Here is an 18,751-nt window from a genome sequence, read left to right as displayed (position 1 = left end):
ACTGGACTGGCTTGTTTCTAGAATCTCTTGCCAGAAATATCTGGGGCTTAAAAGGATAGAAGGCTAGAATATATAACAATCTCAAAGTGCGTCTAGTTCTTTAATGAAAATCAATTTATTTCTTTTGTGGTATCATCTGATCTTATCCAATTTCACTCCTTCCAGATTTATTATGTATTTTCCCCTTTGCCTAGTTGTTTGAACTGAAAAGTCCAAGTCCAGGGCCAAGTAGGTGGCTTGGTGGATAGAGACCCAGGCCTGGAAATGGGAGGTCCTTGGTTCAAAACTGGCCTCTGAGACTTCTTAGGTGTGTGAACCTGGCAAGTCACTTAACCCCCATTGCCTAGCCCTTATTGCTTTTCTGCTTGGAATGAATGTACAGTTTTGATTCTAAAACAGAAAGGTTTTTGTTTTTTTTTAAGTCCAAGTCCTCCATTTTCACATTAAATAGGGTAACAGCTTCTCCTCCCCAACTTTATACCTTTTAGAATTTGAGACTTATGATAACCTCAAGGACTTGGATGGAAGAAACTTTTATTTCTGGTTATTCAGGAGTTGTGGCTGCTAGGTCTCATCTTCAAAATGTTTGCTTCCCTTAATGGTGACTATTGGGTCAAGCCTGGAAGCAGTTTCACTTCCAGGGGTCCAGAGGGTAGTCCAGGAGGCGTTGCTATGCCTAGAACTCTTGGGTACCTGGTTGAATGGAATATCTGTTTTGGATCAACTGCTGTGGACAGAGTATATCTAAAACATGCCCAATGAGAATCTTTCCAGTTCTAAATCTACAATCCTTTGGTTCTAGGCCATTACTCTTTCTCTTCATTTTCTCACTGTCTTTCTCCCCACAATAATTCTAACATTTCTCCAGTGTTTGGCATATAGTAGGTGTTTAATAAATGTTTATTGACTGACTGAACTGATTTACCACTGACAGTACTCTTAGAAAAGATGTTCTTTTTTTTTAAACCCTCATCTTCTGTATTAGAATAAATGCTAAGTATTAGTTCCAATGAAGAAAAGTGGTAAGGGCTAGGCAACTGAGGTTAAGTTAGTTTTCTAGGGTCACACAACTAGGAAGTGTCTGAGATCATATTCGAAACCAGGACTTCTCATCTCCAGGCCTGACTCTATCCCCTGAGCAATCTATCTGTCCCCAAATGTTGACTTTGGAAACAAGAACTACACGAGTTGGATAAAGAATTTTAAAAATTACTATAGTTACCTGTGGTCATTTTGAGCTTTGTTGAAATATTCTGAGAAACAGATTAGAGGAACTTGCCCATATTTCCAAGAAAATAATAAGATATTATGTCCTAGGGAAAAATATTAGTGTATTAAGAGGGAGGTAGGGATAAAGGTTCTGAAGCCTTGTTTGTAAAGTGATCAAAGCAATATGCCACAAATGATTCCATGAGGAGTTTACCATTTAATTGGCTTAGACCCAGGAAAAAACATTTAATTTGGAATACGTACAAAGGCATGGGTTTGAATCTTGGCTCTGCTACTTATTACCTGTGAGTCCTAGAGAAAGGCACAACTGTTCGTGTGCTCATTTTCTCATCTTTATTTAACACTTCTCCAGAACCCCAACTCTGGGTTTACATGAACTGTGTTCAAGCTATGTATTGAATCTTAAAAATCACTCTTTACTTGGGCTCTCATTCAGTGTTTCCCCGGTGAACATATGAATATAGTCCATGTATATGTAAACAATGAGATCTGAAACTGATCATCTCAGAATCTCCAATCAAATCTTAATCCTTTAACCCTGTGATTCTGGACCTTTGGCCTTGCTCTCCTATTGCTATCTTCTTGTTCATTCTCCTGCCATCACTCCTTTTTTGTCTCTTGATAAAGTTTCTATCAATTCTATTAGAAAACCAAGTGCCAACATTGGAACTTTGGAGATTGCATGCATTCAAGATCTTGCATTTTTTTCTGGTGGGATTTTAAGGTTTACTATGGCATTCTAGGTCCTTCCCAGTTCTAAAAATTATGACACTATTCTTAATATCTAAAAATAAATGAATTTTCCCCTAATATTTTTCCATTTCCCTTTCTTCTATCCTGTAAAGGTTATGTCAGGATTCATCAAAAACATCCATAGCTCCAAAGTGACTGTAGCTTCTCATTCACTCCCAATAATGTATTGAATGCCAGGTACTATGACTTATTATTGGGATGCAGTGATAAAAGTCTTTGTCCTCAAGGAGCTTATATGTAAAGGAGATAGGAGCAAGAACAAAGTCTGCAAAAATGGAGTAGTAAATACAAAATACAAAGTAATGAGAGGTAGGTTAGTATACTAGAAATGGATGCAGCCTTTGAGTCAAGAAGTTTTGGGTTAAGTGGTTATATCTAACACATACTGGTTGTATAATCCAGAGCAAATCAGATACTCTAATACTCTTAAAGATATTTTTGACTATAAATTACAGAGCAGATCTGCACAGATAGAAGGATTTTCCTTATCTGGGAGTTCTTAATACCAATATAATCACAAGTCTGATAAGAAAAAAAAAACATGGGGGGGCTTAATTTTAGGAGGTGGCATTTGAACTGAGTTTTGAGGGGAGTTAAAAAATTCAGAGAGGTGGAGGTGAGAAAAAGAGTGCATTCCAAGGCAGGGGGAAAGCTATGCAAAGGCAGTAAATCAGGACATGGAATGTTGAGTACAGTCCAGTTTTACTGGAATGTAGAATACTTGATGGGAAGTCAAGTGAAATAAGCCCAGAAAAGTAGACTGTGGCCATATTGTGAAGAGCTTTAAATTCTGAACAGAGGAGTGTGTATTTTGTACTAAAGAGTCTTGAGCAAGGTGGTAACACCCTCAGATCTGTGCTTTAGGAACCCCGATTTGATAGCTGATTGGAGGAAATCACCTTGTTGGAGGATCTTTAAAATCAGAGGGTCTTACTCTGAGGAAAGTAAATTTGTTTCACAAATATTTTGATAACTGTATTTCAATATATTTATTTCCCTTGTAATCTTATGTATTTTATGTGTTTAAAAATATGATTGAGACTTTCTAAGCCTGCCAAGTAGGTCCATGATGCAAAAAAGATTAAGAATTCCTGCTTCAAAGAATGGTATTCCTAGGATAAGATCTTTCAGATGGGTAGAAAGCATGCATTTCTTTGAAATCTGTAACATGGATTTGAATCACAACTCTGCCATAAGGACTTTGGAGGTCATCTGGTCCATCACATTCTTTTTTTTTTTTTTTAATTTATCTAAGGTATTTTGTAATTCAGTCTTATCTGATTTTTTTCTGATATCATTTTGAATTTTCTTAGCAAAGATATCAGAGGAATTTGTCACTTCCTTCTCTAACTCATTTTACAGACTAGGAAACTGAAGTAAATGAGGTTAAGTGACTTGTCCAAGGTCACTCAGCTAGTAAAGTGTCTGAGGCTGGATTCAAAATCACATGGAAGAATCTCTCTGACTCCAGGTCTGTCACTCTATCCAACTAGAAGCCTTTATCTAAGACAATTAGGGTAGTAAGTTGTAGTGGGATTCATAAAAGAATAGATTTTGAACTGGCAGAGATCTTCAAGGTCATTGAATACAATGCTTTCATTTTACAGATGAGGAAACTGAAGATTATAGAGGCTAGAAAGATAGGTAGGGTAGGTAGGTATATAAGCAGATACGTAAACAGGTAGCTAGGTAGGCAAGACACATCAGACTCATTTTACAGGTGAGAGAGCTGTGAAGCCCAGGAAGGCTGAATGATATGCCAGGGTCACACAGGTAATAAATGACAAAGGCTGGGTTTGCAACTAAATACAGGGTGCTTCATGGTCACCCCACTTAACTCCAGCAGCTTTGACCAAGTCATGTCTCCTCTCTGAACCTCGTTTTCTGATTCTGAAATGAGATGAGCTTTAAGATTCTTCTAAGGTCTAAATTCTCGTATTCTATGACTTAAGGGTTTAAGAGAGAGAGAGCATTTGTCATTTCTGACATGCTGGCCCATGAAGGTGTGTGGGCTGAGCCACCAAGTTCAATCTGACGTCATAAACGTTTATTAAGGACCAACTATGTGTAAGGCACGGGCAGGGCTCTAGGGATACAAAGACAACGAAGACACAAGAGCTAACTAACATCTATCTACACGAGATAACGTATACTAGAAGGTAAGAAACTAGAGGGTAAAAGGAGAGTGCTAGATAAAAATGCTCTATGAATATCTGGGGAAACTTGCCAAAACTCAGAAGGGGCTTGAAATGACGAGGCAAGTTAGAATCTAGCGGGGGAATCGGTGGTCAGGGGCCTGGCAGGATAGGGGAGTGCATTGTGACGAAACAATTTAAAGAGATTTCGAGACCGTGCCAAGATGGGACACTGACCATGGTCACTTCACAGCTCGGCCCCCTGGTGAGATGCGGTTCAAGGAAAGGCCGCCCCAACGTCTCTGAGCCCCAAGTCCCAGTCCCAGCCTCACAGAGCTTCGGGGTGACGCAACTCTAGTCTCTTGCATCAGTCTGTCCTCAGCGTTTCTCCCCGGCTCCGCCCTACTTGATCCAGCAGCTATACACAGCAATCTATTTTCTCTTCCCCATTCGTGGATCCGGGCTCCGATTGGGCCACGTTGGGGCTGACCCTCGGCTGTAGCCAATAAGCATCGGCCACAGTGTATCCAGCGTATTCGTTCGCAGAGGTGGGGAGGGGCTGCCCATAAAAGACGGCTGGGTTGGGGTCGCGCGCACCAGACTAGGGAACTGTCGCAGGGGTGGCTGTTTGCGTCCCGTGCGGGGGTGGGAGCAGTGGCTGCGGCACCGGCACCGCCCTCTAGACTGTCTAGTCTGGTCAGGCCTCTGCGAGCCGAGCAGAACAGAGCCAAACCTAGAGAAGCCAGAAGACATGGAGACCGAGCCTGAGCCCGAGTCCGTGACCGTGACCCTTTTGGTGAAGAGCCCCAACCAACGGCACCGGGACCTGGAGCTGAGTGGGGACCTGAACTGGAGCGTGGGCCGCCTCAAGGCTCACCTGAGCCGCGTCTATCCCGAGCGACCGGTGAGGCCAGCGGATGTGGCCCTGCTTCTTTCCCTGCGCTCCCCGCAGGCCAGCCTGGCCTCTTCGCTTTCTTCGGGGGCGATTTAGAGCTAAGGGGGAGGCGGGGGAAGCCGTAGAGGTTGGGTAGGCCTCTCCCCGTTTCTCCGGCAGCTGTCACCTGTTTCTGCAGACTTTCCTCTTCGCAGTCTTCCCCCACCCCCAGCCCTTCTCTTCCTCCCTCCCTTCCACTTCTCACCAACTGCCCCTTGATCCTCTAGTCCTTTGCCACCAATTCCCTTTCCTCCTTCCTCTCTACTGCTTCCTAGCTGCCTTTCTCTCTATATCACCTCACTTCCTCACCCCCAGCTCTCCCTCCTCTGTCTTCCCAAAATTCCCAGTCTGTTTTCTCATCAGGATTCTCCCTTGCCGCCCACCTTTCTCGCCGCCCCCTTTTCTCTTCCATCTCTAATCCATTTCCCCTAACTGCTCTTCCACTTCTCCTCATTTTCGACCGCTTCCCTCCAACCCTCCTCCAGGGGTCCTCCCATGCCACTTCCTCCTTTACCCAGCAGTCGTTCCTATCTAGGCTTTCTTTTCCTCCTTCTCCTGACTCTCCATCCACCCAATCCACCTCTCGCTCTAGTTCTTCATCTTCCCATCAGCCTCAGCCCATCTTGTCCGCCTTTCTACAGCCCAGTTCTTTCCCTGTTCCATTTCCAAGGAACGAAAACAATCTTGGGTGGTGGGGGGAGGGAGGGATGGAGAAGGGAATAGGGAGTTAAGGAATTTGGGTTTTCTCTTTCCAGTTCTGCCCATGGCTGACCTTGAGTGTCACACCCCTCCGACCTCAGTTTCTTCCTTAATTAAAGAGGTGGCTAGATGTTCTCTAACGTCTTCAACCTAATTTCTTCTAAAAATTTTGAAGTTTCTTAATGTTATTCGTGTCAACTGGTACATATTTTGTAAATTTTTAGACAGACAATGGGCAGATCTCCATATCCTTTTTTTTTTTTTTCTTTTTTAGAATACCTTACCTTCTGTCTTCGAATCAATACTATGCTTGGTTCTAAGGCAGAAGAGTAGTAGTAAGGGCTGGGCAATAGAGGTTAAGTGACTTGCCCAGGGTCACACATCTAGGAAGTGTCTGAATCCAGATTTGAACCTAGGATCTCCCAGCTCTAGGCCTACCTCTGAATCCACTGAGCTACCCAGCTGCCCCCTCCATATCCTTTTTGTTGTTAACCCTGTGACTTGTCTTGATCTTTCTCTGTGTTGATATTCTGACAATCTAGCGTGTACCCTTACTGGGAGAGTCCTAGCTTAAGTTTTGTGCTCTTCTTCCGACCTTTCTTTCTCCTATTTTCTAATTCCAGTTACAGTGGACCTAAATAGTGTTTTCTAGTTTAGGTAGTTATTTAGAGTCTTTCTGAAGCAATTAGACTTTTGTGTCAGAAGGGCAGTGCCATTTCTTGCTTGGGTTATTAAAGTGTTGTCAACTTTGCCTTTTATCTGAAACCTTTCCTTCCCCACGTGATCTTGTATGCCTTTGTTTATTTACCCCTGGCCTTATGTAATAGGCAATAGTAATGCTTGCTTCCAATTACATAATTCTTATTCTAGAGAGCAAAAAGAACCGATGGAAGGAAAGGATTTCAGAATATCTCTTTTAGAAACTCTTACTGCTCAACACAATTCAATTTTATTTAAAGTTAAGAATAAAGAAGTAAGCTTTCTGAAATTTATGAACATCTGGGTAGTTATTTTTACTTTACTTTAATAGTTGCTCTTTTTTCCAGCCTTTTTCAGGATTTAGTTTTGCTTATTGTTCAATCCATTGTTTTGCCATTTTGTATTTTGTAAAAAATCACTTGATTTTGTGACTGTTGAATATGTAAGTTAGTGACCTAGAGTCATACCTACTATTTTACGTAAGACAACGCAAGCATTTATTAAGCCCTTACTCTATGTCAGTCACTGTGTTGTACTGATATTTATTGGCACTTTCAAGCTTATACAAACGCCTGAAACTACTATTGTATTGCTTAGGTGACTCTGGGTTCTTGAAGGCTTAGTCAACAAAACACAATCTTTTGCCAGGAAAGGCTTACAGTAGAGTCCCAGCAACATATTGTATCAGCTTTCTGGAGCAGTTCAGCCACTCAAGAGACTCATTTCATTCCCAGGAGGCTGACTATTTGATGAGAAATTCTTTGGCCATGGTAGACTATAAAACATAAACATTCAAAATGGTGCTCAGTTTTCTGAGGCCTGTTTTCATATTTAGAGTGGCATATAAAAAGGGAGGGAGGGTAGAAGAATCTTAATTACAATTTTTATAAATTTATAGGTTCTAACTTAGCCATTGATATGCTGAAAAAGAGGAGATCCTTGATTGATGACTAAAGAAAAACACCACTAAAATTAATTGTATCAATCTTGACATTCTCCTTAAAAATAAAACCAGAAGACAAAAGGAAATTGCAGTTAAATAGAAGAATGGCTTTCACTGGAGAAATAAATAAATTGATGGAGTTGGTTTTAGTGCTCATCCAAAGACGACAAAAAACATCATTTCATGGAATATTGGTCACCTAATATTACAGATTCTTGATAAAAACTTACAAAAAAGTCCTTCATGAAGATAAACTTCAACTTGTTCACCAACATCTATTGAAAGAACTGAGAAGGTAGAGAAATCCAATGAACTTGATAAAGTTCTCCCTCTAAATTCAGCATATAAATTAAATTATCTCAGTAATAATAAAAGCATAGCTAATCACTGGGATACAGCAAAAAAATAAGTTGGAAACTTTGGTTTTGGAAGAAGAACTGAGAGATCAAACAAAAACTTTTGTAGATTGTATAAAAGATTTAAGATTAGAGCAAACATCAAAATCAATACCAAATAAGAAGAATAAAAATGCAAAATTATGACCCTATGGATTTAGATTTGTAAAGGACTAGAGAGTTCATCTAGTCCAACCCTTTTATTTTACAGATGAGGAAATTGAGACCCTGAGAGGTCATATATATGGTAAGATGAGGTCAGCCTTACCAAGGAGATTGCAGGTTTTTAGGGAAAAGAGTATTAGCTTCATTTAAGAATTTGGGGGAGCTATTTTCCTTCTTTGAGGGTTTTATATCAATTAGTATTAAACATCACATTTAAAAATACAATTCATATGTTGTTTTGTTTTATTTTGTTAAACATTATTTGACCTCTTTTATGTAAGGACTAATAGCTATGAGCAGGATTTATATGAGGCCAATTTAGGAAGCTCTGTGTATGTGTGTGTATGTGTGTGTGTGTGTGTGTGTGTACACACAGATACACACATTTCATTGGACTAAGTATAAGTTTCTTTTAAGTGTTATTTGGAAGTTTCTTCTAACTGGGGCTAAAATGATTCATAGAGCTATGTTATATAGTCCTACTGGTTTTTTGCAAAGAATTAAGTTTACAACCATATTCTTAAAAACTCAATTCAGATTTTGTTTTGTTGAGTGAAATGTAGTGGTTATAATATTTCCTGGGAGAAGTTCCAAATTCAACTACACTTTATCAGTGGCAGGATAAGAGTGGAAAGCATTTTGTATTGACCAGTGAGAACTAATTAGCTGAGTATACTTTCTAAATTAATATTTTTATGGATATTAAAGCAGAACCTTTTGAGTTGAGCATATCCAACATCCTTATGCAGAGGAGATTGTTCAGTATTTAGGAACTGATCTGTCACAATTAAATACTGATTTGTGGTTTCCATTCTGTTCTCTCAATAAGCGAGAAGAGGACCAGAGATTAATTTATTCAGGAAAGCTGCTGTTAGATCACCTTTTTCTCAGAGATATACTACCTAAGGTATGTTACTTATATATTAACTTTTGAATTTACTCGAAATAGTTATCAAATTCAGTTCAGTTTACAGATACCTTATTTACATATTTTTAATTTCAGAATGAGAAACGGCATGTTCTTCATTTGGTTTGCAGTATAAGAAATCCTTCAAAAATGCCAGAAAAGGTATGTCTAGTTTTTAGTATTGTTCTGAAAGATGTCAACCAGACTCTTGAGGGAAAAGCGGTTGAATTTCAACTTCCAAATTCCCAATTTTTTAGTTGTTTTGTGTCCTTTTTTCCTTTTTCCCAAGAAAGATCAGAAGTTAGAAACAGTTGCTTAAAAATAATAAATTGAGGGGGCAGCTGGGGTAGCTCAGTGGATTAAGAGCCAGTCCTAGAGATGAGAGGTCCTGGGTTCAAATCTGGCCTCAGACACTTCCCAGCTGTGTGACCCTGCTGCACAAGTCACTTACCCCCATCACCTAGCCCTTACCGCTCTTCTGCCTTGGAGCCTTACACAGTATTGACTCCAAGACAGAAGGTAAGGGTTTAAAAACAAACAGATAAATAAATAAATTGAAAGTATAAAATTAATACTCAGGTATCAGTAGGAAAGAAAGCAGTTAATATGTATAAGGGACATAATTTGATCTATACACACATGCATAAGCAAAGTTGTGGTCTAGCAGAGCTTTTATTAGATGTTTTTGTTGCATGTAGGCCTTTTTTAAGGTATGATAGGCATAGTGTTCAACTTTTGATAGAAGATAATTAACTATAGCTTTTGCAGACTTTTTTCCTTGGCATTGCTATATGAACATGGAATATAATTTTCAGTTGGGTAGGAAAAACAAAATATTTATAGATTATAGATGGTTAGACTCAAAAGCATGCAGTTAGTATAATATCCCAAGAAATATCACTGTATTTTCATTTCAAAAATAATTGTTCTCAGAAATAAAAATCTAAGTTTTTTATTATATAGTTAAATAAGAAGTACAACCATAAACCCATACCACTCTTCTGCCTTGGAACCAATACACAGTATTGACTCCAAGACAGAAGGTAAGGGTTTAAAAAAAAAAAGAAGTACAACCATATATAAGACCCCAGTGTTCCAGGAATTCTGACTGTATTGTATAGATGAACTTGGTAGATGAAATACAAGAAATAATTGTTTTGGATTTCATTTGGAATTATCCTTTATCTTACACAATTATACTAAAGACACACTGTATCATTAGAAAATGTTCTTACCAATAAACCTAAGTTTTCTCACCTCTAAAATGAAAGAATTGAACCAAATAATATCCAATGTATTCTCATTATTCTCAAAGATTTTTTTATGACCTTTTAGTTAAGGCCTTCTGTTAGCCTGAGTGAAATCAAAATTGTTTATATTTAAAAAGTATAAGCTGGGGGCAGCTCACGGGTGGCTCAGTCGATTGAGAGCCAGGCCCAGAGATGGGAGGTCCTGGGTTCAAATCTGGCCTCAGACACTTCCCAGCTGTGTGACCCTGGGCAAGTCACTTGACCCCCATTGCCTAGCCCTTACCGCTCTTCTGCCTTAGAACCAATACCCAGTATTGATTCGAAGATGGAAGGTAAGGGTTTAATATATATATAAATACATACATATATATATATATATATAAGCTATTTAATAACTATAGACAAAGCTCTGCATTTAACAACTTCCAGTTGCATTTTAAAATATTAAAACTTCAATGATGCAATAATTTATTTTGCAAAAAACTTTTCTTATAACAATCAGTGAAGGGAATAGGTAGTTATAGATGTTAATTTTTTTAAATTACAAATGAAGAAATTTAAGTCTCAGAGGTTAAATGACTGAATTTATCTAGAACCAATAACTAGTAAAATGTCAAAACCAAAATACAAATTCAAGATGTCTAACACCTCCAAGTCTGGTACTCTTTCCATGACGTTATGGTGCCTTTCTGTGTGTATAAGGAGAAATTAGTTGAAAAGTCATGTCATTTTCAACTGAGATTCATTTTGATAAACAATTTAAGTTCAGTTGTAGAAAGGAAAATCACAAACTCAAGAAATATTTGTGAGCCCTTCCCCCCAAAAAAACCCCAAACCATTCTAAGCTGTATTTCTTAATATTGCATCAGCTTCATTGTTCTGAATTAAACTTCCAGTATTTATATTGGTGCTATTTAGATTTCTGAGCCCAGTGAGCAGCCTACTGCACTGAATCAAGACCAATCTTCTTCTATGGATTCCTCAAGTGATGGATTAAGGCAAAGGGATGTTCTTCACAATCCTTCTCCATTTGCATGGGAAAATAATTCAAGGTGAGTGTACTCTTTAAACACAAATTATTTTTTCAAATACCCAATCATTTAAACAGACCAATCACTAATAAATTAAGAAAACACTATACAAGTCTGACAAGGGTGACAACTTGGATAAAGAATGTTTTGCAAAGGGTTTCTTTATTTTGGGGTCCCTTTATGTCTTGCACCCCCCCCTTATTAGGGAATACTTCTCATTATCTGTGGGTCTACATTCATAATTGAATTGAAGAAAATGTTTAATTTCAGTTAAATATTTTCAGTGAAAATAAAAATGTAATTTTTAAATCTGTTAGGAGCCCCCGCTTTAAGAAGGAATGATCATTTCTAGTTACCTAATATTTCACAAATATTTTACATACATATAACTTCAGGAGTACATTTGCCACATAAAGTGAAGTACACACAAATTTGGAAAGATCCTTTACCAAGAATTTATCATTTATCAATTTTGCTTTATTTTGATAGTTGAGCTCCATTTTTAAGCTTTGGGGGAAATTAAGCTATTAATTTGCCTCTCTCAATGCATTATTGACTTTGAATATAGAAATAATTTGAGCAGTTCTATTCTTTTCAAATTAAACTTGGTTGTCCTTGAATTCATTTGCCTTTTGATGCTATTCTTAAGAGGAATAAGTTGGCTAGATTATTAATTGAATTATTAGAATGAAATATTGGGAAGCCACTGTGACACCCTAATTTTGTGCCATGCATATTACATCCAACCAGGGAGTGATAATTTAATAGAAAGGGAAAAGTGATATTGTTCTCAAATTTTTTTGAAACCTGAGAATTGTAGAGTAAAAAAATATAAGAAAATAAACTATGTGTCCTCCTTTCTAGTTGCAACTGTAATAGAACATAGAACTGGATGGGACATCTATTAAACATAAGAGGAAGAAAATAAAATAGGTTACAAACCAATGAGTTCTGGGAGAGAAAAGAGTACCTTAATCTTGATGGTGGGCAAAATCTGATTTTATTATAAATTTACATCAAAAACCTCTTCTGTTATGTTTACTTCACTCTTAAAATTCAAACCTCTTTTCATGTTATCATAGAACGTGACAGGGATGATTTGGATTTTGGTTGAGTAGGCGTTTTTTTTTGTTGTTGTTGTTGTTTTTTTAAATACATTTTGTGTTCTCTCTCTCTCTGGATGGACCAGTGGGCAAGCATGTGACCAAGCTCTTTGCATAGAATTAGGGACTTGTTAGTTTTTGTTCTTTTGTCATTTATACAAGATCTATAAGGCTTCAAATGGTTTTTTGGTTCAAATGTAATTATAAAGCAATCCACTAAAGGTTAAATAATAATCATGAGAATCTGAAATATGCCGTATTTATTTCTGGAAAGTTTTTCTTGCAATGTGGAAAGGGGAAAAAATTTTCAGTGTTTATTTACCTTTTAAATTGAATTAGGCAGCAGATTGCCATTCCACTAGTAAGGCTGAAACAGAACTTTTGTAGTTCTCTAGATAGCTTTTTTTAAACGGTTCACTTTATGGAAACATCATCAAAAACAGTATGGATTCCCTCCAGTAGCCTCTGCCTATTAAATATGTTGTGTAGAAATAAATAAAGAGAATGAGATATTGACATAGCTATAGTATAGATACTGATAAAGTATGAATTTGAAACTTTTGGGTGGTGGATGTTCTATTGACATAGCCTTTGCATATTTTCTATAATGAAAGAGTGAAGGGAAAAGGGAATTAATCTGCTATGTATAGACTGTAATCATGACACATAGAGATTTGTAAAGAAATGGAGCCTTGGAAGATAATCTAGTCAGTTCTTTTCTCTGACTCTTGCCAGTTTATTCTATTTAAAAATTTTAATTCTTCCATCTGTTAAATATATGAGTAGGTTCTACTATGTGTAAGTTACTAAGATAGACTCTTTAATCTAACTTGAATTCCTCTAGCTATAGTGTAAGAGCCTTACTTTTACTTATTTACAATAAGTAAAACTAAAATTATCTTTTTTTTATTTCCAAAATAGAATGGAAGCAATTCAACAGACCTTCCAAGGTGTGGGTCCTGGCTTTTCAGGCTATGCTACCTATGGTTGGCTACAGCTCTCCTGGTTCCAACAGATTTATGCCAGGCAATATTACATGCAATAGTAAGTATTTTTACTTATTTCTTCACCTCAAAGAACTAATGGAATTAGCCATGTAGTGATACTGTTTTCGGAGTTCATATATTTGCATCGTTACAAAGATGAAAATTTTTAGACAGACTGTAAATGAGACCTCAGGTTGTGTGATATGAAGATACATGTGGACGTATATGTAAGAGGAATGTAATGTGAGAAAAAGATCTCTTGAATGTTGTTTATTCCAAGATCCTTTAGTGCTTTTTTAATCAGCTAGCAATAAATACTGAAACGTAATGGTAGAATATTTTCATCTCTAAAACCATAATGGAGCCTCACAGTGTCAATAAATCAAAGAGCTGTTTGCTGGCTTTTTGTTTTTTGTTTTTGGATTGTTTGTTTTTTTCAGCATAGGATCTCCATCTACCAACCAGATCATTATAGCTTATCTATAATTTTATAGTATTAAGGAGTTGCCTGAAATTCAGTGACTGGCTCAGTGACTTGCTGTGGTCACATACCTAGTAAGAATTAGAGGCAAGATTTGAAATCACGTCTCATCTGTCTGGGCTCCATGTTTCCTCGTGCTTTGCCATTTAAATAAGGCTGGGGAATTTGGCTTATTTCCAGAATGGATTGTATTGTATGAAAAGTGGTGGACTCAGTCTAGAGAGACACAGCTAGATTCCTATCCTGCTTCTAAAACTAGTTATGTGACCACTTCTTCATTTGTATAAGAAAACGAATGTATGTAAAGTAACAGTACAAACCTTAGAAGATAAAGATGTAAGAACTGAACTTATTTCATTGGCTAAGTATTAGTTTACTTATATGTATAAATGGATTCTGTGTTTTAAAATTAGTTCTACAAGTTTTGGGGTTCATTTACATCAGTGGTGTCAGGTGCAAATAGAAATGGTCTCTGCAGGCCATACATTGACTTAGAAAACCACAACTTGACATTTTCTATTTTGGATTGTATTTTTATTTTGTTAAACATTTCCAAATAACATTTTAATCTGACTCCTCCATAGTTAGGAGTGGGCTTAAGTTTGACACCTCTGATTTTATATTTACATGTATATATGCAAGTATATTATATAAACATATAACTTGTTTACTAATAAGCTCAATGTTGAAGTCTAGCAGTAGCCAGTTTGGGATTTTACTCTAATTTCTATTTTGATCAACATCAAGCTTAATAGTAAAGTTCATGTGTAGCCTTAATTATGGAAAAATAAAGTGTGCATTAATTATAAAATTCTTAGCAGAGAATTTTAGAAACTTAGAAGACAGGAACTTCATTCAGCAAATGTTTAAGTGCCATTTATGGCCAGAATTATCTCTAAATCTAAACCTTTATTTCAGTTTAGCAGCTACTGCTGCTTCTGGGGCCTTCACATCAACACCAAGTGCACAAGAAATACCTGTAGTCTCCACGGCAACTCCGGCGCCTATTCACAATCAGTTTCCTGCTGAAAACCAGCCTGGCAATCAGAATGCTGTTGCTCAAGTGGTTGTTAATCCAGGAGCCAATCAGAATTTGCGGATGAATGCACAAGGTGGTCCTCTTGTAGAAGAGGATGATGAGATGAATCGTGACTGGTTGGATTGGATATATTCAGCAACTACATTCTCTGTCTTCCTTAGCATCCTTTATTTCTACTCCTCTCTGAGCAGATTCCTCATGGTCATGGGTGCCACACTTGTTATGTATCTGTAAGTAGACTTTCTCTTAATACAAAAATATATATATTTTTAAATATATACACACACACACACACACACACAGAGAATGACTCCAACCAAGTGAAGTTTTGATTCCTTCTAGGCTGGTGTTGGTCATTTTCCTAGGGGCTGTGTTTGAATAATATTTTCTTAATGACAAATAGAGAACCTTTTATTGATCCTAGAGATAATTAAATAATATTTTTAACTTTCCATCATTCTTCTAGTGCTCAGGCATAAACTGTAGAATATTGTACTGAGAGTAGGTGATTTGGGTTCCTATCACTGGCTCCAACATACTGGCTAGCTGATTGACCATGAGTGAGATTCTTAACCTTTCTGAACCTTACTCAGTTTCCTCCTCTGTAAAAAGGAGACAGTAACATTGATCCTGCCTACTTCACAGAACTGTTATGAAAAAAGCACTTGGTTAACTTTAAGGCAATTTATAAATATGAGTGAATTATTATTACAGGACAAGTATGCAATGAAGAAATGTGTAGCTTGGTTGTGAAAATCAGTTTTATTCTACATTTTTAATATGAGCACTTTGAACGTTCTAGCAAAACTGCTAAAATTTTCTCATGTTCTTTTGACAAGGTGCCTATGGTTTGTTTATAGGCCACAAGAATATGATCACATTGAAAAATACAGAGATTGTGTTAATTTTCAGTAAATAGTATATTTAAGACAATGTCTGCCTTGTTTCCAGTTTTAGCCTATGAGTAATCTTCTTTTAAATGAAAAAATCTAAAATGCACTTCAATGTTTTTATGGCATTTCATCTAAGATTACATTTATGTTCTTTTTTTTTTTTTTTTTAAGGCATCATGTTGGGTGGTTTCCATTTAGACAAAGACCAATTCCAAATGTCCCAAACAATATGCCTCCTCGAGTAGCCATTAATCAAGACCCAAACAATAATTTACAGGTATGTTATCACATGTATTGAGTTACAAATAAACAACTAGCAATGAAATTGTAAAGCATTGAAATCTCTTCACCTTTGGTTTCCATCAACTTAACCATATAGAATGATATAATCCAGTGGTTCCCAAACTTTTTTGGCCTACTTCCCCCTTTTCAGAAAAAATATTACTTAGCCCCCTGGAAATTAATTATTTTTAAATTTTAATAGCAGTTAATAGGAAAGATAAATGCACCTGTAGCCATCACCAACCCCCCTGGATCGCTGCAGCACCCACCAGGGGATGGTAGCGCCCACTTTGGGAGTCACTGAATTACAATCAGTTTGAAGTTTGTTTTCTTCAATAATAAAGTCTATTATCTATTTATTAGGTGTTTAACTATCCTAAAGGGAGGAATTATTGTCATAAATATGAGCTGCTGTTATTATTGCTCTCCTACTTTAGTACAGGATAAGAACTCAGTAAAATATTTAATGGGTGATTTAATGAATTAGCAGTGACATATTTAAATCAGTATAAGCCAAAGATCCATCATTTATTTTTGACAAGTGATAATTTGCATTTTTACATAAGTAAAGATATCCCTGTTTTGAGCTTTTTAGGTATGCCATAATAGCATACATGGCAGCTGGGGGGGGGGTGCAAAGATGGATAGAGCCACCAGGCCCAGAGTCAGGAAGACCTTTCAGATCCAGCTAACTGTATGATCCTGGGCCAGTCACTTAACCCTGTTTGCCTCAGCTTCTTCATCTGAAAATTAACTGGAAAAGGAAAGGATAAAGTACTCCAGTATCTTTGCCAAGAAAATCCTAAATGGGGTCGCAAAGAGTCAGACATAACTGAAATAACTAAATAACATAACAAACTATGTCACAAATACTAACACTCTAGAATGATTCTTTTCATTTAAGGATTTCAGATACATAGTTATATCTCACGTTATTAATAGATATGTGTTTCTGGACACGATCTTTGGAAACTGATCTTTGGAGGTTATTTTAAATGTATGACAAAAGAATCTTGTTACTATAATATGAATAATCACCTCCCAGTTTTAATTCTTTTTTGTGATTGTGGGTTTTCGTACACTTGAATTTCTTAAAAGGGGACTATATCAAACTTAAAGATAGGTTTTCAAATTAGCATGCCATTCAGAACCTAAAACCAACCAGTCTTTGAGCAAGCCTGCAATTTGATAGTTCAGTAATTGTTTAAACTATAAATTGTAGTATTGGTCTTGTAACGATTAAAAATGATAAAGGCTGATATTATGAAGAAAAGTAATATTTTCTTTAGGCCCATGTTGATAGAATAAAATCAGACTACACGCCTGGCTATTTCAAAATCCTGCCTCCACCATTACATTTATTTCGTACCTTCCTTAATCCTCTCTACGTTTCCCTGGGAGCGTGCTCAGGTAGCAAAGAGGAAGTCAAAACTGACTTCCCAATATTTAAAGACGTGCTTTGCCTTGAAGATGTCATCCAAAACAGGCAACCCGTTGGACCATGGGAAATGTAGTTTTCCAAGTGTCCACAGGAAGTTTGTCATTAAAGCTCAAATGAGTCCCAAATAACTCTAAATAGAGCACCAGAAATTCTAAATAACACAGTCTCTGACATCGAGCTCCTGATGGGCACTGCCATCAAAAGAAATTGGTTATGGAGGGAAGGCATGGAAGAAAAGTTCCAGGTCATAAATTTTCAATAAGACCTTTCCTTGCAGAGGCTATTTTAAAGGTGAAGAAGGGATGGGATGTGTGACTGACAAGTTTTACATCTGGTCAGTTATAATGATTTCTATGTATTATGTCTTCATAGGAGGAAAATGCTGATGGAGACGGAGAACCTGGATTAGTTCCTCCCCACCAGGATTTATTGGAAGGACAACAAGGAGGCAGTCCTTCCATTATGAGCACTGCATGGCTTGTCTTCAAAACATTCTTTGCCTCTCTCCTGCCAGAAGGCCCCCCGGCAGTAGTGAACTAACCAGTTTGGTTGCTTCGCCGTTAGATAGTTTTCCTAGTGTGGACTGACTGGGTCGTGTAACTCCAACTTATGACTTATTTGTCTTCTTCTCAACTGGACAGGGCTATGACTCCGAATAATTAAAAGAACCAGCAGGGATGTTCTTTTGTGACCAAGCAAATACAAAAAGCAGGATCCCGAATCCATGTTACGAGTTTATGGACTTCATGAAGTACATCTTGCTTATTACTATGTCTTTATTCCAAAGAGCTTTAATATATGCCGAATTTAGTTTAATAAGCATTGTAAGTAGAAGGCATTAGTGTCGCACTGTTATGCCTGAAGAGCACTTAAGGTTGTATGTGTTTGCATGTGTTTGTACATAGATGTAATAGGAGCAGAATGCTTGGTTCTGCCCGTGTGATTTGATTCCTGTTGGAATGTTTAAATGTGGTTTAAATTACACTAAGTGTAGTACTTTGTATAATCAATGAAATTGCTAGACATGTTTTAGCAAGATTTTTCTAGGGAAGATATATGTCTAAATTGCTTTTTTTTAAATGCAGTGCTTTATTTTAAACCAAGGGAAAATTTGTAGAGGTGGAAACCTTTGCTGGGTTTTCTGTACAATAAAGTTTTCCTACAAATAAGGTTAGCACAGACTCCTTTCATCTTAACAGCGTAGAATGTGCTCATTGTAATCAAAGTGTATTTGTCATCATAGCTGAGAATCGGACTGAATTTTTAGGTAGCCTAAACTTATATTTGGCTATTTAAGAGGATTGTTTCCTTGCAGATGAAACTTTGAAAAGTTTGAAAAGCATCAAAGTTTGTCACTCTTAAAAACATTTTACCTGTATTTTGCT

General features: G+C 37.1%; 1 protein-coding gene across 2 annotated transcripts; it reads left to right on the top strand.

The window, feature by feature from the left end:
• Positions 1 to 4,729: 4,729 nt before the first annotated feature.
• On the top strand, positions 4,730 to 18,535 carry HERPUD1 (homocysteine inducible ER protein with ubiquitin like domain 1). Of its 2 annotated transcripts, none has more exons than XM_044664129.1 (8): positions 4,730 to 5,022; positions 8,783 to 8,860; positions 8,957 to 9,022; positions 11,029 to 11,162; positions 13,166 to 13,288; positions 14,630 to 14,980; positions 15,815 to 15,920; positions 17,739 to 18,535. In XM_044664129.1, exons 1-8 carry the CDS (start codon positions 4,870 to 4,872, stop codon positions 17,904 to 17,906), a joined length of 1,179 nt encoding a protein of 392 aa, XP_044520064.1. In that variant the 5' UTR covers positions 4,730 to 4,869; the 3' UTR covers positions 17,907 to 18,535. The 2 variants fall into 2 exon arrangements, with proteins under 2 accessions (XP_044520064.1, XP_044520066.1); XM_044664131.1 differs by having other exon boundaries at positions 8,957 to 9,031; positions 17,742 to 18,535.
• Positions 18,536 to 18,751: the final 216 nt, after the last annotated feature.

This window comes from Gracilinanus agilis, chromosome 2 (assembly GCF_016433145.1).
Source record: "Gracilinanus agilis isolate LMUSP501 chromosome 2, AgileGrace, whole genome shotgun sequence".
Lineage (NCBI taxonomy): Eukaryota > Metazoa > Chordata > Mammalia > Didelphimorphia > Didelphidae > Gracilinanus > Gracilinanus agilis.
This window is presented reverse-complemented; position numbering and strand designations above follow the sequence as displayed.

Bases quoted from the DNA above. Each gene is read 5' to 3' on its own strand.
- HERPUD1 (XM_044664131.1), top strand. From the start codon at position 4,870: ATGGAGACCGAGCCTGAGCCCGAGTCCGTGACCGTGACCCTTTTGGTG. The intron at 5,023-8,782 runs GTGAGGCCAGCG...TCTCTCAATAAG, and splicing joins GCGTCTATCCCGAGCGACCG to CGAGAAGAGGACCAGAGATT. The intron at 15,921-17,741 runs GTATGTTATCAC...TCTTCATAGGAG, and splicing joins ACCCAAACAATAATTTACAG to GAAAATGCTGATGGAGACGG.